The sequence below is a fragment of the Podarcis vaucheri genome (genome assembly GCF_965113315.1).
Source record: "Podarcis vaucheri genome assembly, chromosome: 9".
NCBI classification, from domain to species: Eukaryota; Metazoa; Chordata; class Lepidosauria; order Squamata; family Lacertidae; genus Podarcis; species Podarcis vaucheri.
This window is the reverse complement of record NC_138767.1, coordinates 16914900-16941180: the sequence shown is the minus strand read 5'-3', so window position 1 is coordinate 16941180 and position 26281 is coordinate 16914900. Positions and strand designations below refer to the sequence as shown.

The following is a 26281-nucleotide window of genomic DNA, read 5'->3' as shown; positions in this document are numbered from 1 at the left end:
CATTTGATTGGGTCATGCTGAAGGAAGTGAAGGGAGACTGTCAGTGGTAGAAAAGGTTTTCTTTTGTTTGCTTAGCTGCTCACATGGGCAGAACTATGAAGAGGATTTTTAGCAGGGCAAAAGGTAGTTGACCTTTCCCCCCAGATCTTGGCCTTGGCCTTGACCTTGAACCTTCCAGCTTCCTCTGTTTGACTCTTTTTGGAGGCAATGCGGAAGCTTTTGGTGGAACACTGAAAATACCCCACAAGGCACTTAGAGCATTTGATTGGAAGCCTCAAAAAGCCTCGGTCCCTTTGAGGGTGAAAGGAAGGCCAATTGCCTTTCCCCTACGGAACTCTACTGTGAAAGTTCATTGTGACAACAGACTCATTGCATGTCTAAGAACAACAAATGCACACTGAGTTGTGTTTTAGTTTATGATGCAACGTGAGCATACGTCAATTCTACTTGCCATAATGCCATAACACAGTATAAAAATAAATGTTTAGTGGACTTATGTGCCAAGTTTTGATGCACTGCATGAACTGTAAGGAGTTTGTCCTCATTGACCATTCTTAGAGCTGTTAAAAACATCAAACTAGAGTTCAATCGTTCCTTTGATGGATGAGTTGAAACGCATTTTGATCAACCCAATATGCTACCTGCAATTTAATTAGGCAGCAGATCTTTGAAAGGAGTACAACTTCAGATGGAAAGCACCAAAAATAGGCATTGTATCTTATGTAAGACCGAACAAGAAATGTCTCTTCTAAGGGGGTCTCCAGATTGTCACTGCTTTGTGCTTGCCAGAACGTTAGGTTTGCAGAATTAAAGTGGACCAAATTGGACTTTTTATGGTTTGGGAAGTGAAGGGGAAATGCATTGCAAAGTGTGGGATGAATAAACGGAAAGATGTATAAACATCTTTCAAGGATGGATGCTCATTATCATATGACCAACCTGTAAACTATCCCAAGCAAACGCTCAGTAAAGACAGGATATAATCTAGCCTCAGCGTAAGCTTTGTGCAAACAAATAAGCACTCTATTCTGCCTTGGTCAGACCACACCTGGACTACTGTGTCCAGTTCTGGGTGCCACAGTTTTAGAAGGATGTGAACATGAGCAGAGGAAAAGGAACAAGATGATCCGGGGTCTGGAAACCAAGCCTTATGAGGAGCGGTTGAAGGAGCTGGGAACGTTTAGCCTTGAAAAAAGGACACTGAGAGGAGAGATATAGCCATCTTCAAATATCTCAAGGGCTGTTAGATGGAAGAGGAAACAAGCTTTTTTTCTGCTGCTCCAGAGAGTAGGACTCAAACCAGTGACTTCAAGTTACAAACAAGGAGATTCTGACTAAACATCAGGAATAACTTTTTGACAGTCAGAGCTTTTCAACAGTGGAAGAGTCTCCCTCAGGAGGTTGTAGACTCTATTTCCTTGGAGGTTTTTAAGCAGAGGTTGGATGGCCATCGGTCATGGATGCTTCAGTTGAGATTCATGCGTTGCAGGGGCTTGGACTTGATGACCCCCCAGGGTCCTTTCCAACGCTATGATTCTATGATGACTACTCAATAAATGCTCTGGGAGGGTGAGGAACCTCTGGCCCTCCATTGTTAGCAGATTGCAGTTTCCATTCTTCCCATTGAGTGTGGCTAATAGTCAGTGATGAGTAGTAGTCTAGAGAAGAAGAGGAGGAGGAGGAGTTTGGATTTGATATCCCGCTTTATCACTATCCTACAGAGTCTCAAAGCAGCCAACATTCTCCTTTCCCTTCCACAACAAACACTCTGTGAGGTGAGTGGGGCTGAGAGACTTCAGAGAAGTGTGACTAGCCCAAGGTCACCCAGCAGCTGCATGTGGAGGAGCGGAGACGCGAACTCTGTTCACCAGATTATGACACTACCACTCTTAACCACTACACCACACTGGCTCACCAAGTTCCCTACACAAAGCTAGGATCAGGGGGAAACCAAACCTTAGTGTCAGTTAATGGTTATCTGTAGTGAGTAAAACTGCAAGCCTGGGTCTGTGGATTACAGTCAACCAAAAACGGCTTGGCTCTGGGTGTTAAGGCAACAGCAAGAGTTGGAAACAGCTGAGCTGCCACAATTTTCTAACTGCACCAGCATGTTTGATCACTTATACTTAGTGTTGGCCAATGAACTGACCAAGATTTATTTAACTGGCACACAGTCCTAGTTAAGTCATTTCTTGGATATGAGAATTCTCCTATTACAGGCATTTCCCTTCTTTTAAGGGTACTTTCAAAAGGGCAGCCTCATTTGGATGCACTTGTGCAAAAGTGCGCACACATGCCTGTGGGGGAGATTGTGACCTTGGGCACGAGTAAATCACGCTCATCAAGTTTCCCCTTTATACTTGCTTGCTCTTGCTGTCTTGGAAGTTGCTCATCATCGAGCTATTTAGCTAAAATGACCCAGAGAAGAAGAAAACATTTCCATTAACCTAGAGAAGGGCCGTGATGGATAAGCAACCAAAGACCTATATTTTTTTAATCAGGGTTACCATTGCTAACCATTAAAGATTGCTTGTTTGTATTTGAAATAGATTGCCTGGCAATAACATTTAGGAACAAACCCCACCTGTCCCAGAATTGTTCATGTGTGAACGTTCGATGACCTGCTGAGATTGATGTAGGGGTGTGCGCTCGCATGCACGTGCGCGCGCGCACACACACACACTTCTGTAAGCTTCATTGCCTGTAATAAAAAAAACCTTTGGTTATCACTTTCCACAGTGCTTCTTTTTGTTTAGGCTAGAGTCAATGTTAATAAAGGAAATGGACTCTGCCAATCTCCAGCTTTTCTGATGAGTCTTTCATAATTTTTCCCAGCACAGCAAGAGATACATGGAAGTTCAGGGTTGCTGCTGATATTGTGCAACAGTGAATGGGACTGAGAGGGGCAGTGGAATCGCAAATCCACTCCAAGAACAGTTTAGTTATCATACCAGTATAAATTATGCCTCATTTGTACAATGTTATGCTGTGTACGAAGGGCAAGGATCACAGGAAATCTTAACCTGCCTGCTCTCTGGCACCCAAGATTTCAACATGAATTGCCCACACTGCTTCAGGTTTAAATTCACAACCTTAAAGGCTGGAATCTTGCCAATATTTTAATTTTTTGAAGCAAAATGTGAAAAGTAAATCTTAGAATGTCAAATTATATTCCCATACCTGAACCCGTGTGCCCTGTCTCTAACCAGACCCCAGATCTGCTTGGCTTCAGCAAGGCTTGTGCATCACGTGTTTTCAGTACGTAGTCCTGGTGTGTGCACATGTGTGCCTTGCGTGTGCACAGTGGCTGCACCAAAATATCTTGAAAAGCACTGCTCTCAACGCTGCTCCGTCACATTGAGATTTTTTGCTTTGTACTCTTCTCTTTGGACATTGTAAGAATCGGCACTTTAACAGCATGGAACCCCTTTTGCTCTCCCAGGAGGGCTCTTAGAAATACTGTAAGGTAAAACCAGCTTAGAAACGGCAAGGGTTTTTGCCAAGTAACAAAACCCTGACTAATCGTTGCCGTTTTGGAAGCCAGCAGGGAGTAGGAGTGGACAGGGTGAGAGCGACAGATTCACAGAAGTGGAATGGGCTGTCAGTCTGGACTCCCGCGCAACACACACAAAAGTATTTGACTACCAAAGTCCTGTGCAAACATGAATCTGCCATTATCAATAATGGAGCAAATCACATAAAGGTTACTGTCAAATAGTGTGCGTAATGCCGCCTTTTATGTTCTCGGATGAGTCCTGTATACTTTCAAGCTTTTATTACAGTGTATAAAGAGGAGGCGTTTAATATGCTGGCTACAGTTGTGTGACTGTTTTGTTTCCAAATACTTTAATAGCATACTGTCAAAATATATGGCTTTCTCCTTTCATCTCAGCTCTGCAGAAAAGAAAGCAATTATTTAATCTCTTTAATTCTTTGAATTTCATCTTCCTCATGATTCCCCTTATTTTGTAACAATTCCCGTTCTTTGCTTAAGCTCAGATTGCAGTCATTCCAATGACGTTATTCGTTGATTTTTCCTGGTTGGAAAGACGAGGGCAGTGAGGGAGGGAGACTTGGCAAAAGGTGGTTCAATGAGTTACACCAGTAGTTTTGAGCTTGGCTTTCCCCTGTATGCAAAGACAGACTGGTAGATTGAGCGGATGAGGCCAATACAGTGGTGCCCCGCAAGACGAAATTAATTCGTTCCGCAATTTTTGTCGTCTAGCGAATTTTTCGTCTTGCGAAGCACGAAATCCCATAGGAATGCATTGAAAATCAATTAATGCGTTCCTATGGTCAAAAAAAGTCCAAACAAAGCCAAATTTGGTACAACAACAGTTTATTACCTGCTCTTTAAAGTCACACATACTGCAAAGAGCAGTTCAAAAATTTAAGGGAAAATAAATTAACTTTATAAACAAAACATGTCTTTGTTTTTAGTCAAAGAAAAAAAGTCGCGAGACGTTTTCGTCTTGCGAAGCAAGCCCATAGGGGAAATTCGTCTTGCGAGGCAAATCGCGAACGGAAAAAACTTTCGTCTAGCGAGTTTTTTGTATTGCGAGGCATTCGTCTTGCGGGGCACCACTGTAGTGGGTCTAATGGTCAAGAAGGCAATTACTTCACATGCTGTAGAGGGAAATGAGGGGCAGATGGGGCTCATCAACCTGGGAAGGGAGCCCTTTTGGAGAATGAAAACTCTGATCCTAAACCTCCATTGCCTTCCCAGATATCTTCAGGAGAAGTAAAGTTGTTGTTGTTTAGTCGTTTAGTCGTGTCCGACTCTTCATGACCCCATGGACCAGAGCATGCCAGGCACTCCTGTCTTCCACTGCCTCCAGCAGTTTGGTCAAACTCATGCTGGTAGCTTCAAGAACACTATCCAACCATCTCGTCCTCTGTCGTCCCCTTCTCCTTGTGCCCTCCATCTTTCCCAACATCAGGGTCTTTTCCAGGGAGTCTTCTCTTCTCATGAGGTGGCCAAAGTATTGGAGCCTCAGCTTCAGGATCTGTCCTTCCAGTGAGCACTCAGGGCTGATTTCCTTAAGAATGGAGTGGTTTGGTCTTCTTGCAGTCCATGGGACTCTCAAGAGTCTCCTCCAGCATCATAATTCAAAAGCATCAATTCTTCGGTGATCATCCTTCTTTATGGTCCAGCTCTCACTTCCATACATTGCTACTGGGAAAACCATAGCTTTAACTATACGGACCTTTGTTGGCAAGGTGATGTCTCTGCTTTTTAAGATGCTGTCTATAGGGTTAAGGAGTAAATCTGGAATAGAGTCCCTAAGGCATTTGGATGGCACCTTCCAGCAGCCAAGCTGGTTCCAAATGTATTGCTCTGCTTTCCTTTGGGCTACATCAGCATGGCCAAGAAGGGAGTCCTGTCATATGGGCAGCCCAGGACCTCCATACACACTGTCCTGGGGAGATCACTTCAATGCAGCTAACACAGTGGTTAGACTTCACCCCTGGAGGCACACTCTATTGTCTCTCGAGACAGACAGATGACAACAACAACAACAACAACAACAACAACAACAACAACAACAACAACAACTGAAGGCCTCGCTTTTGAGAAATCTGAAACCCACACTTGGGAACGTAGGAAGCTTCCTTATGCCAGGTCACCCAGACTAGCATTACCAGCTCTAACTGGCAGCAGCTCCCCTGGATCTCAGGCAGAAAGAATATTTCCCATCACCTGGCACCTGGGCCTTTGAAACTGGAGATGCCAGAAATTCAGATGAATCTGGGGCTTCCTGCCAGTTGAGAATGTGTAGGAAATGGAAGACCCATGAGAACCCTGTCGGAGGTACACCATCATGAGAATTAAGCCAGGAGCACTGATGTTGGGAAAGATGGAGGGCACAAGGAGAAGGGGACTACAGAGGACGAGATGGTTGGACAGTGTTTGTGAAGCTACCAGCATGAGTTTGGCCAAACTGCGGGAGGCAGTGAAAGACAGGAGTGCCTGGCGTGCTCTGGTCCATGGGGTCACGAAGAGTTGGACAGGACTAAACGACTAAACAACAAGTGATAGATTTCAAGGCAAGATTTCAAGTATTTACGTAGGTTAAGCGGAACCTGTGGACTTCCAGATGATGTTGGACTCCCATCCATCTAAGTCAACGGCCAGTAATCAAGGATGATGGGAGTCGTAGTTCAACAACATCTCCCTGACCCTGGACTAGACTATCTACTTCAGGGGTTGGAAAACTTTTCCAGCCTGAGGGCCACATTTCCTTCTAGGTGATCTGCCTGGGGCCACATGCCACCAGTGGCGAGTGAGATCAGAAACAAAAGTGGGCAGAGCACCAAGTATTAAATTTACCTGGCTACAGTAGGCTTGTTTCTACACAGACTCATGTTTCTATCCTACATCCAGGCAAGAATACATTATCAGAGTTGAAGGACACAGTCTAGTCGGGGATAAACGCTCAAGGACAGTGCAAAGCAGGGGTTGGGAAGGGCTGTGGGCTGTGGAGAGTTTGGAGGGCCAGATTGAGAGACTGCATCTCTCACCCTCATCCACCCCAGCCTGAGGTTTCTCATCCCTGATCTTCTGGGCTGCTTCCAGATTTCAGGAAGTCATGGAAGGCCTTCTCAAAAGAGGTACGCATCCACCTTTGTTACATTCCCCCTCCCCAAGAACAGGTGTGGATATTTCTCTTTTGCCATGCATTTTAATTTGTGTGAAGCATTGATCTGTTGCATGTTTTTACCTGTGGCCCCATATAATTTCCTTTTATTGTATACGTTAGTGTTTTATGCGCTTTACCCAGGAATCTATTGGGCATGGGGCGGAATGCAAATATTTAAAATAAATACACCAATGAGAAATATTTGCATATCTAGTGGCACTGGGTTCATTCTGAAGAAGGGTGGCAGATTGAAAAAGATTGCCATGGTTGAGTGCTATGCCCTGCCCCCAGCTTTCTAATTTCCAGTCATTTCGCTTCAATGAAGGGAAGCAGAAGTCAATGGTGTTTATGTGAGCTGTCTTCTGCCCTCGAAAGACCTGTTCACTCCTGCATGATTTATCGTGCACTGCGTAACAATGCCAACAACGTCAACTAGGCACCCAAATTCTTTCATTAGGCTGTAATTCTGTGTTGTGGCTGTTAGGTTTCAGAATACCATAAATGGAGAAGGACAAGCTTCTCAGTGAAGCATTCTGGCCCATTTGGGTGGACATACATGGACTTCAGCAAAGTTCTCTTTTGTTAGGACACTGGCATTAGTTTGGTGAGTAAAGTAAACTCCAACTGGACTTTTTACCCATATTTATACCCAAGAAACATACTGCTGAGAACAAGAGAGAGAACCATCACTTCACCTCTGTTACTAACTCTTAGGCAAATTCTGTGGCTGTTGGCATCCATTTTGGTGAAGGAGTGTTAGAAGTAGATGCTGACTTTAATCTGTAAAGCCCCAAACACATTTTGCCACTTATGCTGATGATGATCTTTGTAGTTGGCTGATAACTTCCTTTATCTTGACAGTATCTCCAAGTGGCCCACTTTTCCGCCTGGTTCCGGAAGTTTCTCTTGCCTGTTTTCAGAAGCTTCTTGCTCCATTTCTTTGGCCTGCTGTTTCTTCCTTTCAAGTTCCTGTGCAGCCCTTTCACTGATGGACAACAGTGGAATAATGTTCCATTATCTAGGATGGACCACTTTCTCTCTCTCTCTCTCTCTCTCTCTATATATATATATATTCAGTGAACTTGCACAGCCTCCAATGTCTTTTGGCTCCTAGTTGTGTTTGCAGAGCTCTTGTGAAAGCAGGCGAGACAGTGAGAATTTCCTGGAGGCCACCCAGCGACTGGGGCAGTAATGGGTGTGGCGGGTTTGAGCTCTCATATATCTTAGCTGCTGCCCAAAATATCTCCTTGGAGGTCTGCTTAATGGGTAAGGGATTACTTAGGTTCAATTCATTGAATTTCCCTGTTCTTCCCAAAACGGTCTATAAATTAACACCTTGGCTGGAGCGACGCCTAAAAGCTTGGGGGAACTTCATAATGCAGCGTTGGATGATAAACCCTGGATCGTTTAAAACGTCAGCTGTGCCAAAGGGGTAAAAATTGGAGAGGCAGAGCTTTTAACTCACTTGGCACCATTGCAATGAGTTTTATGTAGCGTGAGATTGCCATCTTGGTAGGCTGGCAGATGTAGAAAAGGACCACAGCTCAGCAGTAGAGCATTTGCTTTGCATGAAGAAAAGTTCCGGGTTCAATTGCTTTGCATGGTTTGAAACAGCCTCCCCAGTCTCTTCAGAGGAACCGAGAGCAGTGGCAAAACATATGCCTGCGCTGCCCAGAGCAGGCATGCTCCTGAGGGTGCCATCCCAGGCGCAAGATAGCTGCTCAGGTGCCTGGAGCAGGGGACATACGGCACGCCGCACACCCGTGACTCCCAAGCCTCCCCCAAGCTGTCAAAACGAAGGGGGAAGGGGGAATGCCATCAGCAAAGCTGCGCAGCTCCCCCCTTACCCTGAGGCTCGGGGTAGGCTTGGGAGTCATAGGCAGGCAGTGCGACAAATGTCACCCCCCTCAGTGAGGGCACCCAGGACAGTCTGCCTCCACCCCCCGGCGATCACACAGGACCCCCAGACGTTTAACGGTCTATTGATCCCTGTGCCACCACTATGCTCGCTTCCCCGCTGCCACCAACCAGTTACTCTCTGGTAAAGCACTGAGTCCAGTCAGTTGTTAAAAGTGAACCAAAAATAACAAGTTTATTTTACAGTACAAACATTAGCAAGTTTATGGTTTCTCAGATAATATTCCTGTCAGTATCTTAACTTTAGTTTCTTTACTGGCCTATACCTTCCTAATACTTTCTGATGGATTATCTCAACTTTGACTGATTCCTCTTAACAAATTCTCTCACTCTCTCACACCAGACTAGCCCAATCCACAGACTTATCTTCCCTCTCTCTCCTAAGTCCAGACTGTCTTCTCAACCACCCAAACTCCTCCAAAAAACCCTCTCCGCCCCTTGGGTTCCCATTGGTTAGTCATTTTACAATTAGTTAACCCTTTCCCTATGAACCCAGTGTGATGTCACACACCTAGGAGGGCAAACGCCACCCCACCCCTTCCTACGCCCCTGGATGAGAGCCTGCTTGCAAGGACACTTGGCGAAGCTGCGGAGGGGATTTTGACAGCTGGGCTTACCCCGCCCACCTTTCAGTCATGCAACATCCTTATGGCAGTATGGACAAGTGGGTGCTCCCGCCCATCTGTCAAATTCAGCCTGTGATTCGGATCCCGATAAGGATTTGACATGTGGATCCTGAGCTAGATCAGGGGTCAACAAACCTTTTCAGCAGGGGGCCGGTTCACTGTCCTTCAGACCATGTGGGGGGCCGGACTATATTTTGAAGGGGGAGAAATGAACGAATTCCTATGCCCCACAAATAACCCAGAGATGCATTTTAAATAAAAGCACCCGTTCTACTCATGTAAAAACACCAGGCAGGCCCCACAAATAACCCAGAGATGCATTTTAAATAAAAGGACATATTCTACTCATGTAAAAACATGCTGATTCCTGGACTGTCCGTGGGCCGGATTTAGAAGGCGATTGGGCCAGATCCATCCCCTGAGCCTTAGTTTGCCTACCCATGAGCTAGATGAACCAAGGGTCTGAAACCTTGGTGGATGGATGGAATAAGGTTGTGTGTTTGTGTCTCTGTGGCCTTCTCTGGTGGATAAACAGGTCTTGATAAAGATCTCATCTCTAAAGGGTCACCCAGGGAGCAGTTCAAGCTGGGACAGCAACTCGACTTACATAAACCTTTATGGAGGCAGAGGGGGTAACTTGAGCAGGCATTGCTCTATCAAGAAGCAACAGCAGCTTAGAGAAATCTCTCACTTTGCTGTTAGCATCTGCCAAGAGAGCCAATTACTTTTCCCCCCATGACAGTGGGAAAGTGTGACGGCCCCTCCAGACGTTCTTTTTTTATTGGGTATTTGTGATGGCTTGTGTTCATGATGTTCTCAGGGTGGTTAAACGCAGTCCTGCTTTGAACACCGCTTGTGCCTGCAAAAGTTTTGGGATGCTCATACTTGGGGGGGGGGGGTTTGCCATGGGTGTGTGTCCTGTAATTTCCCTGTGTCAACTTCTATGATCCTCACATGTCCTACATATTTGTTTTATTGCTGGTGAAGCTGTTCTAACACTTCATCTTGCGTAACGGTAGGTGTTACATAAGCAGAAGAAGGAGATGTAAACATACGAGTTACATAAAGATAATGGCCTAAATGTGCAAATTAAATAAGAAAGTCACATACATCAAATGGTTTTGATGGTTTTACTTGTTACAGTGCCATAAATATAGCTGAGTTGCCGTTATTAAGCTATTCAGCGCCCCTGCCGACATAATGTACATAATTGCTTAAACCACTAATTGTATGGCATTATTTCTGCCTTGGCAGTCTGAGCTCTGTGTAGCTTATGAGCTACACAATCATTATCGTATTTTTTTTAACCACCTCATGATTTGGGTAAGGGTATTGTGAGGCAGTAATAGAAAGGGAACACACAAAAAGCCTTAACTGCGCCTGATGTGACATCATGGTTCTTGTGTACATTCCCAGCTTTATTTTATTTTTTTACACTTTGCTTCAATGTGCTGTGAGGTTCCTGTTGGACTCCCATCACTACAGATTTGTGCTTGCTTCTTTTTTAACCATTGCCTTACAGCAGGAGGTTGGGTTTTTCATCCATTGGATACGGGGGGGGGGTGGAAATGCTGACTCACTATTTGCTGTGAATTCATGGCACTGTATCATTTTATTTTATTTTTTAAAAAACCAACCCCAGCCTGCCTGCTGCAAATGAGCTGGGAAGATTTTTCTGCCCCTTACCCATGTCCCCCCCCCCTTTTACTTTGTTTCTCTAGGTTGCAAAGTGCAAGCAAGAAGGATCTTCTCCAGCATGCTTGGTGCCGCAGCCAAGACTGTCAGATGGAATTCCCTGCGTTAGGGTCCATTTAACGGACAGTTTGCGCTCGGAGGAGATGGATTTAGCTGACGAAATCTCCTTTATAAGCAGTGCTCCATTCTTCACCAGGTTAGTGTTCCTTTTTTCTCCTTCATATACAATGTGTAGCTTGCAAATTCACTGTTTCAGACCATTGGTGTGCTTGCTGGTTGCACAAAGCAGATTTACAGCATTGCAGCAGAGCCCGTGAACGCTGGGGAAATTTTTAAGCATTGAGCAGCTAGCTTCGTCCGCATTAAATCAGGCCTCTGCTGTGTATTATCCTATTGAAAAAAGGATGCTGTGCTTACATGCATGCCTAAAACTCTGGAATGCTAACGGGAGCCTGGGAGAAAGATGCCTTAAAGATGCCTGAAGATGGCTGTCATCAAAGTTAATAGGTTTGGTAGGAGAGTGAGATGCACTCTAAAGCCATTTCTGCGACTAATTAGATTTAAGTGTGTGTGTTTTTGAAATAAAAGGCAGCCCCTTTCAGGGCTTCTGTTTGCAAAGAAGCAAGACTAGCTTAAAAGAATGCTTCTGTTTCTTAGAAGTCATTCTCACGAAACAAAACTGGGTTGGAGCTCACTTGTTTTTCGGATTTGTTATGGTACTTTTTAATGCTAGCTTGAAAATGTTACTGTTTTCTAGCCACTGCTGGCCAGCCTTGGATTCAGTAGCGCAAACAATGCCCTGTGCCTCTGGTTGGAAGTGGCATCCTATGTCCACCAAGAGGGGCAGTACCCTGATAGCCCTATGAAACCCATAATGCAAAGTGCCCTGCCCTTCTCTGAAGGGATGGGTGTGCAAAGAGTTGGTAGATGCAAGAAGCTAAAGAGATAGGCAAAGTCTAAATCAGAATGCTATTCAGGAAGAGACCCTGGCCTGACCTGGAAGCATTTATAGCTAGGCTGAATCAAGGAGAACCAATGGGTTGCTTGGGGTTGGAGACAGAAGAGAATAGAATTGCCCTTTTCTCCCGCTGCTTGGTAGCCTTGAGGGGCTCGCATGAGGAGCACCAGCCCTAAGGGCTAGATGGTTCAAATCCTAGCAGTCCCTGATGCCATCACAGTAATTCACCCATAGAGCTGGTTTGTCCATTAGGTAGGTACAGCAGAAGTGGGGAACCTCAGGCCTGAAGGCCAAATGGCCACAGGCACCTTCCCTGGCCACGCCTTCACCCTAGCCCAACTTTATGCCCTCCTTGAATGTCACCACATGGGACCTTGATCTCCAGTAATTGTGTGGAAAAGCTAGCCTACTCTGCAAAGGTAAAATGTGCACCCATTGCATTGTCCTCTTCTGCCTCTGACCAGGCACTAAGCATGTTGCCCCCGGAAGGTTGGCCAGAGGGGAATGCAGCCCACAGTTGTTGTTTTGTTTTAGAAAAGTTTTTCCGCCCCTGAGGTAAAATGAGGTGGGCGCTGGGGCAGAACAGCAGGCTGTTGGAGCTGTGGCCCCATCAGCACTCTTTATCATACAGTTTTAAAGTCCTGGCTTCCCCCAAAGAATCCTGGGAACTAAAGTTTGTTAAGGGTGTTGAGAGTTGTTAAGAGACCCCTGTTCCCCTCACAGAGCTACAGTTCCCAGAGTTCCCTGGGAAGAGAGAATTATTGTTAAATCATTCTTGTATATGTCTGGTGTGAATATGGCCTCAAGCAGGCAACTTCTTCGTTTGTATTTTCATTTGTGTATGGGCTAACATAGAGATGCAATTCAGGAATCTCGGGACAGGAATAAGTAGGAGTCAGTTTTCAAGCCGCCGCTCCCCCACCCGGTTCAAAGTGGCTGCCACCTTGAAATAAATATATCACAATGGTCCCTCCTCAGGTTTATGGGAATCCCTTTCAGAAGATCTCAAAGCCATGCAGCAATCGCCTATAGCAATTCCAGGAGCAGTTTCCTTGACTTCTCAGTTTTGTTTTGCTTTGAACTGTGTTTGCTTTGAACAATTTTGTTTTGCTTTGAACCGACTTATTTTCCTTATTTTTATTTTTTAAAAGATATTGCCCTTTGAGTCAAGCTTGACTAGGCCAGAAGCTACTCCCTTTGCTTATTTGACTTCTGTGAGGCTAGAGGGGAAAGTCTGGAAACAGGGAAATGGATGTGTTGAATGCCTAAAGTGTCAGCCCTTTGTACTATCCAGATCAAGCCACCTGTTGTGACATTGCTTCCGCCTTACATCCTCGTTCTGTGCTGCGATGCACCAGGGCAAAGCATTGTAGAGAACCCAAGACTGTTGACAGGGTTCAGCACCATGAATTGCAAACTCCCAGTGGACAGCTCCCTTCCCCTGCCCGCTCCATGCTCTTTAATACCAGCCTCTGCACCTGTCTTCCTCCAAGTAAGAGTTTTTCCTGTGTACAGTGGTGCCCCGCAAGACGAATGCCTCGCAAGACGGAAAACCCGCTAGACGAAAGGGTTTTCCGTTTTTGAGCTGCTTCGCAAGACGATTTTCCCTATGGGCTTGCTTTGCAAGACGAAAACGTCTTGCGAGTGTTCCGATTTTTTCCCGCTCCCCCCTTTTCCTAAGCCGCTAATAGCCTTTTAGCCGCTAATCCGCTAAGCCTTTAATAGCCGCTAAGCCTTTAATAGCGCTAATCTGCTAAGCCGCTAATAGGGTTGCTTCGCAAGACGAAAAAACCGCTAGACGAAGAGACTCGCGGAACGGATTAATTTCGTCTTGTGAGGCACCACTGTGGTTGGCTGGGGTTTTTGTTTTTTACTCTTGCTAAGAAAGAATTTATTAATGAATTTGCTGAGAAAGGCAAAGCCTTGCTATCCCAGAGGTCCTTAGCATTCCCCTTGGTCTGTTTTCCTATCCATCCCTCCGCTAACCATCAACTCTTCTGCCCTCATTCCTGTTGCTTGTTTTGTTTGTTGTCTCTTGGCTAGACTAGGCCCTTTGTCCCATGTGAAGCTGAGGTGAAGGCACCTTGTGTGTGCATTACGAGAGGAATGTGGACACCTTCCAGTTTTTTACTTGCCCATGGCTGTCATGGGACTCTGAGGTGCCATTGGCAAACATATATATTTACTTATTTGGAGTAATCCGTTTTTTTGTTTCACCCAAGCATGGGGAATCTGCAGCTTGAGGACCTAATATGCTCCGTGGGGGAGCATAGAATCATAGAATCATAGAATCATAGAGTTGGAAGAGACCACAAGGGCCATCGAGTCCAACCCCCTGCCAAGCAGGAAACACCATCAGAGCACTCCTGACATATGGTTGTCAAGCCTCTGCTTAAAGACCTCCAAAGTAGGAGACTCCACCACACTCCTTGGCAGCAAATTCCACTGTCGAACAGCTCTTACTGTCAGGAAGTTCTTCCTAATGTTTAGGTGGAATCTTCTTTCTATGGAGGGCGAGAAGGAAGGTGAGGGTGGGGAAAGCTGCTGGGAAACTGGGGCAAAGTTGATGGCATGAAGAAAGGAGCAGGGGAAGCCATTGACAAGGAAAGGAAGGGCCATGATCCCGTGGTAGAACATCTGTATTGCATGCAGAAGATCCCTGGATCAGTCCCCAGTATCTCCAGATTGGCTGGGAGAACTCGCTGCCAGGTAGGGCATGTCATTTTAGGGAGTGAAACTTAATGTTTGCAAATATCTTCCATGAGGAGTCTTAAAAAAATACGTTTTGGGGGTGTGAGGAATTTTTGTTTTTGTAGCTGGCAAGTCTACATTTGATGAAGAAGCATACAAACTGCTTTCGGAAAACCAAAGAATTTTAATTTTCTCTCTGAAAATGTCAGGCAATGCTAAATAATAATAATAAAATAAAATTAATATTTGATAGAACTGCAAGTACTTGGCAATTGTTTTAATGATTTCTGTGCAATTTTATGCCCATTTTGCTTACCCACGAAGACTAAATCATATCAATTTAGCCAAAATATATTTTGAATTCTCAAAGTCATTTTTAGCACCCATCATTTTGGGAATTCGAAAGCTGAAAAATTCAGCACGCTCTATTTTTCCAGCCGGTGTAGACAATACTGAGGTAGATGGACCAGTGGCCTGATTCTGTGTATGGCACCTCCCTGTGTCTCCATGCCAGTGGCCATAATGTCTGCGTCAGGCGGTGAGGTGGTTGCTCACGAGTAACCAGACAGGACTCCGACCTGTCTTTAGCAGGTTTTTATTTGTGCAAACTATTTACAGTGCAAGACCAGAAAGTTCATGTCCGTCTCAATCACTTGCAGATTTCGGGAGTGTCCCCTTCCGGTCCCGTCCCCCCCAGCATAAGAACTTGGACACCCCAAATCTCCGCCTTCCCTCTTTGCATTTCACCCCTCTGCGTAAACTGGGCGACAGAAACGGCGTGCCTGTTTCCTGGCCGGCTGGGCTAGGTGAGGTGCTTGGGCTCTCAGTAGCATCTTTGAGCCCTCCCCTCGCTTGGCTTTCCCATTCCCCCTCTGCTCCTCAGAAGCGTTGGACGGCTCTCTGTATTCCCATGCCTCCCTCCCCTGTTCCGATGGCAGCCCCCTGACAGTCTGTGTTCTGCCTCCACGGTCATGGGCATTATTCCTCTGGATACTAGTTGCTGGCAACTGCAAGGAGAGGGAGTCTGTGCTCAGGTCCTTTTTCAGGCTTCCCCCAGGCATCTGCTTGGCTGCTGTGAGACTGGGATGCTGGACTAGATGGGACCTTTTCCCCTTAAGTGATCAATTCAGAGCTGTAGCAGGACTGATCTGTTGATCGCTGGACAGGTAGTGAAGTATAGAGAGAGAGGGGAGATACATCCTGTCCACTTTGGGCTGCTCTAGCCTCCCCTATTGCAGGTGCATTGCTGATATTATCCGCAAACAAACGGAACCCTCTGCAGTGGGCAGGAAGGATTCCCCAACTGCTGGTTTAGCCTTTGCACAACATCAAGAAAAAAATACGAAAATGGAAAGTGGTACACCAGCAAATACTAGCTTCAGAAGATGTTTTTTCCTCAGGATCATAATGGAGGCCTCCTCTCATCCTGCTGATCATCAGTCCTCCACCACACCAAATCCTTTCCTCACATGCATCTGCTTTGCAGGTTTTCATTATAAAATCAAAAGCCCAGCTTTTTGGCTGCTGTTGTTTGTTTTTCCAGTTCTGTGCAATGCAGAGTTTCGCTGCTATTAGCAAGTATATTGTGCATTCTTTATAAGACAAAGACTCAGTTGTCACTGTCTGTACTTTTCTGCACTTAGTTTCCCTCTGACCTCACTGCTTACAATCCGCCACACACACACCCAAACCATGGATATGCATACCTGTAACAATTCAGATATCTGATTAAGTGGACAGTTGGTTCATGAAAGCTTACGCCAGGGTGGTCCAACACATGGCCCGAGAGCCTCATGTGGCCCTCAAGGCCTTTTTGGCAGCCCTGTGGGTTAAACCACTGAGCCTAGGGCTTGCTGATCAGAAGGTTGGCGGTTCGAATCCCTGCAACAGGGTGAGCTCCCATTGCTCGGTCCCTGCTCCTGCCAACCTAGCAGTTCGAAAGCATGCAGTGCAAGTGTGCAAGTAGATAAATAGGTACCACTCCGGCGGGAAGGTAAACGGGGTTTCCGTGCGCTGCTCTGGTTCGCCAGAAGCTGCTTAGTCATGCTGGCCAGATGAAGCTGGAAGCTGTACACTGGCTCCCTCAGCCAATAAAGCGAGATGAGTGTGCAACCCCAGAGTCGTCCATGACTGGTCAGGGGTCCCTTTACCTTTACAGCAACATTTGACACCCCTCTCAGCCCTCATGCTGCCTTCCCAAAGACAGGTAAGCAAGGCACTGGGCTTTGTGAAGGAGGCATAACGGCTCTGACAGGGTCCTTCTTTCCAAAGTGTAGTTACCGCTTTGGGAAGGAGAAGTGAGGAATCAAAGTACTCTGGTATGAAAAGTTGGACCGCACTGGCTTATGTTAAAGTGTATTTATGTTTATGCTTTCAAATACGTTGCAAGTCACTTGGAGACGTCTTTGTAACAAGCGATGAACAAGTCCAATTAATAATAATCCAATCTCAGAGCTGTTGTGTAGCGTTTGCAGTTCTGCTGGAACAGAGTTAAGTGGTAAAGGGTGAGAAAGTAAGCAGGCTCTTATGTTCTTTCGGTGTATTCTGCCAGAGATTTTGCGATTGCAGTACACGCTGCCATGGGTATTTGCCAGGGGAAGTACACTGTGTCACCTTGCGGGTATGCTTGGATGTTTCCAGAGTGAAGCTTTGCTTTTGTGCCAAAGCTGTACTTCTCAGCCTCGCTTATACAGCTTTCTGTTCCAATGGTAAAGGGTTTATTGGGTTCGCAGTCCTCTAGCAACGTCATAAACAAGGTGGAGATGTGGGGGGGTGTGTATCTTAATTCCTAGGGATACAGCAACACTCAAACACTCACAGGACAGGGCAATAGGTGCAGTGTTTGAAAATCAGATATATAAACTAATTACCAAATGACACCGTAAACCTAGGCTGCAGTTACCACAGTGAAATGTCTAGCCCCCCTTTTTTGTTTTTGCAGTGGGGCTTCTTCTTTGTATTATTATTACTATTATTATTATTTTCATTTCTATACCGCTTTATATTTTTAAAAATCTCAAAGCAGTTTGCAGCACACTAAAACATCAAATAAAGCAATCCTGAATAAAACAAAGTTTCAAGGAAAATATTTCAGACCCTTCTATAAATGACATTTTGCTTTCTCCTTCTTTAATTACCTACTTAATCTGCCCCTGTAGCAGAGGTATGCAAGGAAGCCAGTGGGGTGGGGTGGTTAGGATGTCTGCCTAGGACCTGGGTGACCTTGGGCCAGTCACAACTTCTTAACCCACCTCGTGGGGTCACTGTAGGGATTAACTGAGGAGGGTTGTGAACCATGTACTCCTTGGAGAAACAGGTGGGATATAAATGCAATAAATGAACTCTGCTTAAGAAAGCCTGAGGGGCTGGCCAGATGAAGATGTCAGCCACTACCCTGGCACCCAGAGATTTCTGTGTGGTCGCAATTGGGCCTGTGCCAGTCGCAAAACACACCTGGCGCCTTGGGGATTTCTAACACATCATAGGGCACAGCAGCATAGCTGTCAACTTACAGATTTGAAAATAAGGGACCAGCAGCCTCAAAAATAAGGGATCAGCAGCCAAAATAAGGGATTTTCAGAGCACAGGTATGTTCAACTTCTGAGTCCCTCTGAGCCAAAGGCAGAAAGCCCAGCCAGCAGCCAAACGAAGCCTCAAGCAGTGGTTCCCACAGCGCAGCAACCCAGCAAAGGGGATGCAGCAAGGAAAAGCACCGTCACCTCTCCGCTGGGAAGCCCTGAGCAAAGGCGACTCCCCAGGCAATGCGTCCGATTTGATCAGCACAAGGCATGCAAGCTCCACCCCCCCGGTCGTTCTTAGACTCCTTATTGGGTGAGCAACGCAGCCAAGCAATACAGTTGGAGCCTCCCTCCTCCCTAGCCGGAAGGGAGGGAGGGAGAGGAGCTGCTTCCTTTGAAACCCGAGAAATTTAAGGGACATCATCAATAAGGGACAGCAGTGGGACATGGCACTGGGATAAGGGACTTTCCCGCCAAATAAAGGACGGTTGACAGCTATGCACATCAGTAGGGGCATAAACAGAAGTAGTGGCAGCTATCAGCCATAGGTAAAATGCACTGCAAAGGCATCTTCTGTTTCTGCTGAACAGTCTTGCTCCTGTAGGTCATGCCCGTATTTTGTAGTTAGCAAATTTCGGATCACCTGAACCTTTTCATATGTTTTGTGGACTCGGTTTTGCACTCTAGGGGGGAAGACCTTCGGGGGTGGCGGGAAATAACACTACCAGCTGTGTCTCTCCAGTACTGCAGCAGTCAGACATCCAGAGGAGAAAAACAGCAACCTCAGAGCCTATTATCACAAGAGTCTTTGTTGCCTGTTCCCTCGAAGAATGTATTTCTCAAAGTTTGGTTATGCAACACCCTTCACAGTGCCAACATCCCACAATGGGATACAGAATGGGACTGATTGCATAGGAGGGTGGAGACAAATGTGCTTTTAAAAAATGAAGTGAGTCAGCTTGGAAAAACTAACACAACAAGGGCCTAAAGCATAGGGAGAGACGGCGAGAGAAGCTATCTCCTCAATTAGATTGGTTCGGGTCACATGATGGTTCCTTATTAACTGGCAGCTTCTCAAGGGAACCTACTGAAGCCCTCCAGATCCAGTTGAACCACAACTCCCATCACCTCTGACTATTGACTACGCTGGCTGGGACTGATAGGAGATGGAGCCCCCAAACTTTATGGAGGGCCACAGGTTGATGGGTGATGGCGGCAAGCTCTTCTTTCGTCCTCGATTGATTTTGCTTGGGAGCAGCTCCCGAGTGGAAACAATCCCAGCAGGTCTTGCATTTGCGAATTTAGAAGGCACCGAATCCAAGTTAACAATCAGGAGAACATTGGAAGGCTACTGATTGTTCCTGGGCATCAGCGACTAACTCACACCGGACGTCGTATGTGTTTATTTGAATGCGGGCTTACCAAGGTTGTTGGGCAGACCCCTGCTTAAGAATGCCTTGCATAAGAACACAGGATCTTGCATGCTGGATCAGACCAAGGGACCCTGTTCCCACAGAAACCAACCACAGAAACCTGTAAACCGGACCTGAGCACAATGGCCCACCTGTAATTCTTGGCAACTGTGGAGGTAGAACCTAGTCGTCATGGCTAGTAGCCACAGAATGTCTTGGCCTCCATGATTTGTCCAGTCCTCTTTGAAAGCTATCCGAGCTGCTAGCTTCCTGTGGGAGGGTGTTCCATAGTTTTAATTATGCACTTTGTGGAGAAATGCTTTCTTTTACCTGCCCTGAATCTTCCAACATTCAGCTTTCTTGGATGTACACTAGTGTTACAAGAGAGGGAGAATAACTCTTCTTTTCTCCATCTGCTTTCTCCATAATCTTACTTGTCTTTTCTCTGAATTTTCTCAAATGCCGCAACCTTTTCTCTTAGGGGAGTTGCACCAGACTTTTGATCATTTGGGACCATTTCCAGCTCTGTGCAGAGAACTGTTTCTCCGACTCCCTTCATGCAAAAGTTAGTTCAGGCACTGGGAACTGCCCCGTATCTTCCGTTCTGAAGACAGATTAAAGGATTCCGCTTCTCTGCAAGCTCCTTTTCCTCCTTTACAGCACCTTTGACTCCCTTGTCATTCAAGGATTCAACCCCCACCCTAGACTTGTCTCTTAAGGAAAGTGGTCGAATCATTTTATTTGTCCGTTTCTTATTCTGCTGCTCAGTAGCCTTTATTACATTGGAAAGCTGTAACTTTTATCTGTGGGCACACCATAACTTTGGTCAGATCACTTCCTGGTGCAACTGGACTTCTCCGCGACCCTTCCCCTCTGCAGGGAGGTGGGACCAATTCGGATGGTCCGCCCCCGCCACTTAATGGATCCAAATGGTTTCCAGAGAGTGTTAGGGGATGCTTTATCCCATGTTGATGGCCTTTCAGCTGACTCCCTGGTGGCCCGCTGGAATGCGGAGTTAACCAGGGCTATCGACTGTCTGGCTCCGAAGCGCCCTCTCCGATTGCATGGAGCCCGGACAGCCCCGTGGTTTTCTTCGGAGCTGAGGGCGATGAAACAATCGCTGAGACGGCTAGAGCGTCGGTGGCAGAAAACTCACTCCGAATCTGACCGGACACAGGTTAGAGCTCAACGTCGAGCCTACCAAGTGGCGATAGCGACGGCGAAGAAGACTTTCTTCACCGCCTCTATTGCATCTGCAGAAAATAGTAGCAGGAGACTCTTTCAGGTGGTCCGCAACTTAACGGAACCACCTTTACCATCCGGGCCTTGTAAAGACCCCAAGATCTCCTGCAACGATTTTGCAACGTTTTTTGCAGATAAAATCACTCATATTCGGAAGGAGCTAGACACCACCGTGGGAGCAGGGCTGGGGCGGGAGAGTGCTAGAGCCCTGTCTGGTCAAGTTGCATGGAATCAATTTCAATCCGTTACCCCCGAGGATGTGGACAGGCTGCTTGGACGAGTGAAACCAACCACCTGTCTCCTTGATCCTTGCCCATCCTGGCTTATAAAAGCTAGCCGGGAAGGGCTGGGCGATGGGCTCTGCGGGGTGGTGAATGCTTCCCTCTGTGAGGGAACATTCCCAGATCCGCTGAAAGAGGCGGTCATTAAACCGCTTCTTAAAAAACCATCTTTAGACCCGGCCAGTATGGCCAACTATCGCCCAGTCTCAAATCTTCCATTCTTGGGCAAGGTGATTGAGCGTGTGGTTGCTGAACAACTCCAGGCACGCCTGGAGGATGCGGACCATTTGGATCCCTTCCAATCAGGGTTCAGGCCTCATCATGGGACTGAAACTGCCTTGGTCGCACTGGTTGATGATCTCCGGCGAGCTAGGGACAAAGGTGAGAGTTGTTTCCTAGTTCTGCTGGATCTCTCAGCGGCCTTTGATACAATCGACCATAACATCCTTCTGGACCGTCTAGAGGGGTTGGGAGCTGGGGGCACTGTTATACAGTGGTTTCGCTCCTTTCTCCTGGGCCGTGTTCAGAAAGTGGTGGTGGGGGATGAGTGTTCAGACCCTTGGGCCCTCACTTGTGGGGTGCCTCAGGGTTCCGTCCTCTCCCCCATGCTTTTTAACATCTATATGAAGCCGCTGGGAGAGATCATCAGGGGGTTTGGACTGGGTGTCCATCAATATGCAGATGGTACCCAGCTCTACCTTTCTTTCAAATCAGAACCAGTGAAGGCGGTGAAGGTCCTGTGTGAGTGCCTGGAGGCGGTTGGAGGATGGATGGCGGCTAATGGATTGAAGTTGAATCCTGACAAGACAGAAGTACTGTTTTTGGGGGACAGGGGGCGGGCTGGTGTGGAGGACTCCCTGGTCCTGAATGGGGTAACTGTGCCCCTGAAGGACCAGGTGCGTAGCCTGGGAGTCATTTTGGACTCACAGCTGTCCATGGAGGCACAGGTCAATTCTGTATCCAGGGCAGCTGTCTACCAACTCCACCTGGTACGCAGGCTGAGACCCTACCTGCCCGCTGACTGTCTGGCCAGAGTGGTGCATGCTCTAGTTATCTCCCGCTTGGACTACTGCAATGCGCTCTACGTGGGGCTACCTTTGAAGGTGACTCGGAAACTACAACTAATCCAGAATGCGGCAGCTAGACTGGTGACTGGGGGCGGCCGCCGAGACCACATAACACCGGTCTTGAAAGACCTACATTGGCTCCCAGTACGTTTCCGAGCACAATTCAAAGTGTTGGTGTTGACCTTTAAAGCCCTAAACGGCTTCGGCCCAGTATACCTGAAGGAGCGTCTCCACCCCCATCGTTCTGCCCGGACACTGAGGTCCAGCGCCGAGGGCCTTCTGGCGGTTCCCTCATTGCGAGAAGCGAAGCTACAGGGAACCAGGCAGAGGGCCTTTTCGGTGGTGGCGCCCGCCCTGTGGAATGCCCTCCCATCGGATGTCAAGGTGATGGAAAACTACCTGACATTCAGAAAACATCTTAAGGCGGCCCTATTCAGGGAAGCTTTTAATGTATGATATTTTAATGTTTTTTTGGTTTCTGTGGAAGCCGCCCAGAGTGGCTGGGGAAACCCAGCCAGATGGGCGGGGTACAAATAATAAATTATTATTATTATTATTATTATTATTATTATTATTATTATTATTATTATATAATGGCACAATCAGACCCATTGTTTTGCTTCCTGTCCCTTTCTTTATAATTTCTGGATAACAGTTTTGGTCCTCATCCTGCTACAACACACACCATGCTTTCTAGTCTTCATCTCTCTCTTCCCTGTGGATTCACAACCAGTTTGTTTTTTAAAATATATATATATATATATATATGCTTTCGTAGATTTTCACGGGTACAGGAATGTAGGTTTTGGTGTCTTCGGGTGTCTTCCCGTGTAAGAGTAGGGGTGTCTGGGCGACGTTTCGACGAGGTCTCACTCGTCATCTTCAGGCTGGTGCTTTCGGCTTCTTGTTACTGGAACAGAGCAGAATCTGGTGTTTGAGTTCCTATAAATACTGTTGAGGGGTGTGGTGTATAGCCTCCAACGTTCTGGGCAGAGAGGAAGTTCCTAGATTAGTGTGCCTTTTCTTCTTTTGTTCCTTAATTACTTGAGGGATATCTTGAGTGATTTCATGAGTGATATTCTGAATACCACTGGGTGGGTCATTAAGTGTAGATTAGTTGCTAAAGCTTTCGTGTCTTGACCTCTTGAGCTTGTGAAGAGTTTTTCTGAGAAGATGGCTGTGCTGCATTTAGTTGTGCTCTGGCTTGGCTTCGTGTATAGGGGCGAGCTGTGATTTTGTGCCTTGTGCCAGCCAGATCTGTGTAGGGATTGCAGGGGGGTGCAGCATTCGGAGGTGCCACTATAGTTTGGCTACTGGATGGAGTCTGTAATATGTCTGTGGAGAGGGTCTGGGTTTGGGTCTGGTGTGGTTGATAGCTTCCTCACACATCTCAACAGCCTACACCCCAAAATACAATTCACTATGGAAATAGAAGACAACAACCAACTCCCCTTTCTTGACGTCCTAATCTACAAAAAAAACCTGATGGCTCCCTAGGACACACTATCTACCGGAAAAAAACACACACCAACCGCTACTTACATGCACAATCACACCACCACCCTGCACAAATAAACTCCGTAGCCAAGACTCTCATCTCCAGAACCAAACGCCTGTCTGACAAAGACCACTTGACAACTGAGTTACAGAATCTCTCAAATGTGTTAATCGCCAATGGATACCAGAAAAACAAGGTTACGAAGCTAATCCAAAAAGAAACACCCCCCAAAAACCAAGACACAGAAGAAAACAATGGCATGGCCCTCCTTCCTTATATCAAGGGCACTACAGGCAAAATTAGCAAAATCCTCCATAAACACAATATCAAAACAGCCTTCTGCACCAACCAAAAAATAGCCAATATCCTCAGAAACCCAAAAGACAAAATCCAGCTGGAAAACCAAGGGGTCTATGAAATACCCTGCAAAGTCTGCCCAGCCACGTACATTGGACAAACAAACAGACGAATAAATGCACGTATCGCAGAACACAAGAATGCCGTCAAAAAAGAAGAAAAAACTTCCTCTCTTTTCCAACACATGAAAGAAACAGGACACGAAATTAATTTTGCAGATTCCAAATTGCTCTTTAACATGGAACATCACCACAAGAGAATAATCATGGAAGCCATCGAGATAGAGAAACACCCTCACAACATGAACAAGCGTGACGACACGTCCCGCCTGCCAGACATCTGGAAATTAGCCCTCCCCACAAAAACCGACACCAGAACCAGAGGCACACAGAACGCCGTCACCAATCAACCACACCAGACCCAAACCCAGACCCTCTCCACAGACATATTACAGACTCCATCCAGTAGCCAAACTATAGTGGCACCTCCGGATGCTGCACCCCCCTGCAATCCCTACACAGATCTGGCGGGCACAAGGCACAAAATCACAGCTCGCCCCTATACACGAAGCCAAGCCAGAGCACAACTAAATGCAGCACAGCCATCTTCTCAGAAAAACTCTTCACAAGCTCAAGAGGTCAAGACACGAAAGCTTTAGCAACTAATCTACACTTAATGACCCACCCAGGGGTATTCAGAATATCACTCATGAAATCACTCAAGATATCCCTCAAGTAATTAAGGAACAAAAGAAGAAAAGGCACACTAATCTAGGAACTTCCTCTCTGCCCAGAACGTTGGAGGCTATACACCACACCCCTCAACAGTATTTATAGGAACTCAAACACCAGATTCTGCTCTGTTCCAGTAACAAGAAGCCGAAAGCACCAGCCTGAAGATGACGAGTGAGACCTCGTCGAAACGTCGCCCAGACACCCCTACTCTTACACGGGAAGACACCCGAAGATACCAAAACCTGCATTCCTGTACCCGTGAAAATCTACGAAAGCATATATATATATATATATATATATATATATATATATATATATATTATAAATACATTTATGAGAAAACAAATGTACATACAAGTAAACAAACATACAATCAAACAAATAACAGAAAAATCAAACAAACCACCACACTATAAGATACAAGAAGAGTAATATAATTATCATCATATATACTCCTGGTACTCAGCACAATTATAAAACTTATAGAGAAGAAATTTAAAACTGACTTCCAATTAATCTCACTGTACTTTATCTATCCATTACATTATACCGCACAGTTACATGTTTCTTATATAATTTCTTTTTACCTCCCTACGAACTTATATTTATGCAATACAGGGATGAGTCTAATTCTGCCAAGATGTTTCCTTTCATTCCATAGTTTTCTAAATATTCTTTAAAGATTCCCCAATCCTTATAGACTTTTTGTTTTGATTGGCCTCTTACTCTTCCTGTCGCTTTCGCTAGCTGCAGATACTTACCATTAGGATTTGCCAATCTTCCGTGTTGGGTATTGTGTCACAACCAGTTTTGGTGTCATCAACAACTGTTTGGGAAGTTCATAGTATTTGTCCCAATGTGTGGTGTTATTACTGATCAAGCAAATAAATGGCTTTTGTTTTTATCTGGAAGTGGGTATTAATGGCAGCTTAGAAGTTTCAGTTGGGTCAAAATACTCCTGTATTAAACCATCTTCATTGGCTAACACTTTGTTTATGGGCTTAATTTTACAATCGGGGTCTGTAATCCGGGATGTCATATGAGCCTGGTGCTGATAATGCCAAGGTTGCAGGTTTGATCCCCGTATGGGACAGCTGCATATTCCTGCATTTCAGGAGGCTGGACTAGATGATTCTCTGGGTTCCCTTCCAACTCTACAATTCTTTGATTCCGTCCTCTGTGAACCTACCTGAACTTGGAAATCTACACTGGAGACACGGTTGCTTGCTCCCCCACAGAGACATGGCGGGTGGATGTGAGAGGCAGGGCCTTCTCTGTCCTGGCCCCAAAACTGTGGAACGCCTTTCCTAAGAAGGTCCACCTGACCCCATCTCCTCTATTTCTATTTTAATTATTCCATGGGGGTTTAAATAGAAAATTCAAATTTTTGAACTGTGGTTGATCTTCTGTTGGCTGATAGATTTTGTTGTTGTTATTGCCCTCTTGTTTTCTAAATATTTTTTATTAAAAAAAAAAACAACAACTAGCCCCTCTGGCTATCTTTTAGATGGGAAAGTGGAATAGAAGCGATCGGAAATAAGTGAATTGGTGTTGCAGGGCTTTGCAGAAATGTTGCTTTCTTTAATGTCAGGGTTGTGGCTTCGAGACCCACACTGGGCAAAATATTCCTGTATTGCAGGGGGT

The 26281-nt window shown here is 46.1% G+C and overlaps 1 protein-coding gene across 3 annotated transcripts in view; it reads left to right on the top strand.

Moving 5' to 3' along the window:
• Positions 1-26281, top strand: part of FAM13A (family with sequence similarity 13 member A) — a 158204-nt gene that overhangs the window by 45986 nt on the left and 85937 nt on the right. For all 3 annotated transcript variants that reach the window (XM_082236349.1, XM_082236348.1, XM_082236350.1), the window contains one exon: positions 10906-11075. In XM_082236349.1, the coding sequence (XP_082092475.1) occupies positions 10906-11075 (170 nt within the window). The remainder of the gene's footprint in view (positions 1-10905; positions 11076-26281) is intronic.